This window comes from Palaemon carinicauda, chromosome 13 (genome assembly GCF_036898095.1).
Source record: "Palaemon carinicauda isolate YSFRI2023 chromosome 13, ASM3689809v2, whole genome shotgun sequence".
NCBI classification, from domain to species: domain Eukaryota; kingdom Metazoa; phylum Arthropoda; class Malacostraca; order Decapoda; family Palaemonidae; genus Palaemon; species Palaemon carinicauda.
This window is the reverse complement of record NC_090737.1, coordinates 110,177,344-110,179,843: the sequence shown is the minus strand read 5'-3', so window position 1 is coordinate 110,179,843 and position 2,500 is coordinate 110,177,344. Positions and strand designations below refer to the sequence as shown.

Here is a 2,500-nt window from a genome sequence, read left to right as displayed (position 1 = left end):
TAAGCTATGCTACTTGATGATAAAACAAAGAATCATATAACAATATTAATGACGTTAATATATATGGATGGAAGAAAAAATAGGAAATATTTTCTAATAGATGTCATTTTCATTTGATAGTGTGAGCAGGAAAAAAATTTCTCTTGCACATATAACTTTATTACCTTACCCAAAAAAACTTTTCATTAGAGGGTAAAAAATAAAATGAATTCATAGTCTCACGCTCCATTTAACTGGGAGGGAAACTTCTCGTCCCCTCATTATTAGTGAGACCAGTTTCGTGGAAGTAAAATGTTTGAGTATGGGAGATAAATGAGCGATAAGAAGTTACAACTTCTCTACATAAAGGTTTTAAAGGGTGCTGCTGAATGGCACAGGCAAGGAATAGTGGCAGTGCCCTATTATGAAGTAAAAGGCCTTAGAGACTAACCATACATATCAGTGGTTCCCAACCGTTGGTACGCATACCACTAGTGGTACGCGAGGGCCTTCAAGGTGGTACGCGAACTCTTTCGGGGTCATGAACGATTTTTAGTTATATTTTACTTCAAAAAGATATGTACTGCCTAACACAAGATAATCTGACAACGATTTGCAACTGTTGCCACACGCCACCAACAGGTCCCAGGGGCCCACCGTTAAATTAGGTCCTCCACTAACTCTCGTAGTTGCCTACGATCGCCAGCTACTTCAACTAAAACTCGGTCAACTCGTTTTTAACCGAATTTAAATGTGAAGAATTAAGTCACCAAGCGAATCTGGCAGTTTTTCGGAGGTTAGTGGAGGACCTAATTCACACAGTACACTTACTTAATGCGCTAATATGTAGTATTAGTTGCATTTTATCGACAAGAAATAACAACATTTGTGGCTGACAGCGAGAATCCAATTGCTTGATAAGCAAGTGCATCATTCTCTGGATGACGGTGATGAGCGTCAGCCAGTGACGTCATGGTCACTGAAAGCTGATTGGTGGAGAGACGAGTCCGGGCGAGGAGAGCATTGCAAGACGGGGCAGTTAGGAAGGGCACTCAGCAGTACAAGTACGTTGCCTTTCCCTCCCTTCACATCACCCTCCCTTACTTCACACTTCCCTCCCTTCTTCCCTCCACACCTCCCTTACTTTACTATACCTTACTACTTATACTTTACATATACTTTATTTATTTCTTGATTGATTAATCTTTCTTTTTTCTTTACTTATCTACAGGATTTGACATGCCAAAGAGAAAATATGACCCTGCATACATAAAGTATGGTTTCATTGCAGTCGAACATGGAGGATAAGCTCTTCGGCAGTGTGTAGTCTGTATGAAGTCCCTTTCTAATGTGGCCATGAAAACCAGCCTGCTCAAATGTCATCTTGAGACTAATCATGCACACAAGAAGAACCGAGATCAGAGCTACTTCCAGCGACTTGGTGAGAACGTGAAGCCGCACTGCATGGACTAGACTGGCCAGATCTACCAGAAGGGAGCAGGAATTATGAAAGCATCCTATGAAGTCGCTCTCCTGGTGGCTATAAACATGAAACCGCATACCATTGCAGAGTCTCTCATCATGCCAGCGGCAAAGATCTTGGTCAGCCACGTGATTGGAGAGGAGGTGGTGGCGAAGTTGGAGAGTGTTTCCGTCTCTAAGAACACTGTACAACGCTGTATCGAGATGTCGGTTGACATTGCCGACCAAGTGGTTGAGGGAGTGAAATCCTCAAAGTATGGATTTTCCACTCAACTCGACGAATCGACGGACGTCACCAACTGCTCTCAACTACTTGTCTACGTCCGCTTCATGCAGAATAATGCTGCGAAGACTGAGTTACTGCTGAGCCAGGATCTGTCCAGTAAACAACAGGAAAGGATATTTTCAACGTTTTGGACAATTTCTTCAAGCAGAATGAACTGGACTGGGGAAAGTTGGTCGGATGCACGACAGATGGGGCTCCATCGATGCTCGGTCGAAAGTCAGGTTTTCAAGCCCATGTGAAAGCTGTAGCACCAAACGCCACTGCTGTCCACTGTTTCATACACAGATTCGCCCTCTGTGCTAAGGTGCTCCCTCCGAGGTTGTTATCATGCTTGAACCGAGTTATCAGAATCGTTAATTTCGTCAAAACATCCGCCCTGAATACTCGACTGTTCAAGCTCCTCTGTGAAGATTTTGGCTATGACCACATCTGTCTCCTCTACCACACAGAGGTGCGCTGGCTCTCCTGGGGTAATACGACGAGGCGTCTCTTTGAACTGAGAGATGTACTCCTCGTATTCTTCAAGGAGAAGGAACATGATTTTCAGAGAGATCTGGAGGACGAGGAGTTTATCTCAAGGTTGGCCTACCTGTCAGACATTTTTGGAGCCCTCAACCACTTAAACTTGTCGTTCCAAAGACCCGACTGCACTGTCACAGAGTTCATCTCGAAGCTGGGAGCGTTTGTCCGGAAGCTGGATCTGTGGATGAAGAACGTGGAGAGCAAACGCTACGGAATGTTTGAAATCCTGAC

General features: G+C 44.1%; 1 protein-coding gene across 1 annotated transcript; it reads left to right on the top strand.

The window, feature by feature from the left end:
* Positions 1 to 1,485: 1,485 nt before the first annotated feature.
* Positions 1,486 to 1,986, top strand: LOC137651755 (protein FAM200C-like). The gene has a single exon (XM_068384976.1). It carries the CDS (start codon positions 1,486 to 1,488, stop codon positions 1,984 to 1,986), a length of 501 nt encoding a protein of 166 aa, XP_068241077.1.
* Positions 1,987 to 2,500: the final 514 nt, after the last annotated feature.

Bases quoted from the DNA above. Each gene is read 5' to 3' on its own strand.
- LOC137651755 (XM_068384976.1), top strand. From the start codon at position 1,486: ATGAAAGCATCCTATGAAGTCGCTCTCCTGGTGGCTATAAACATGAAA.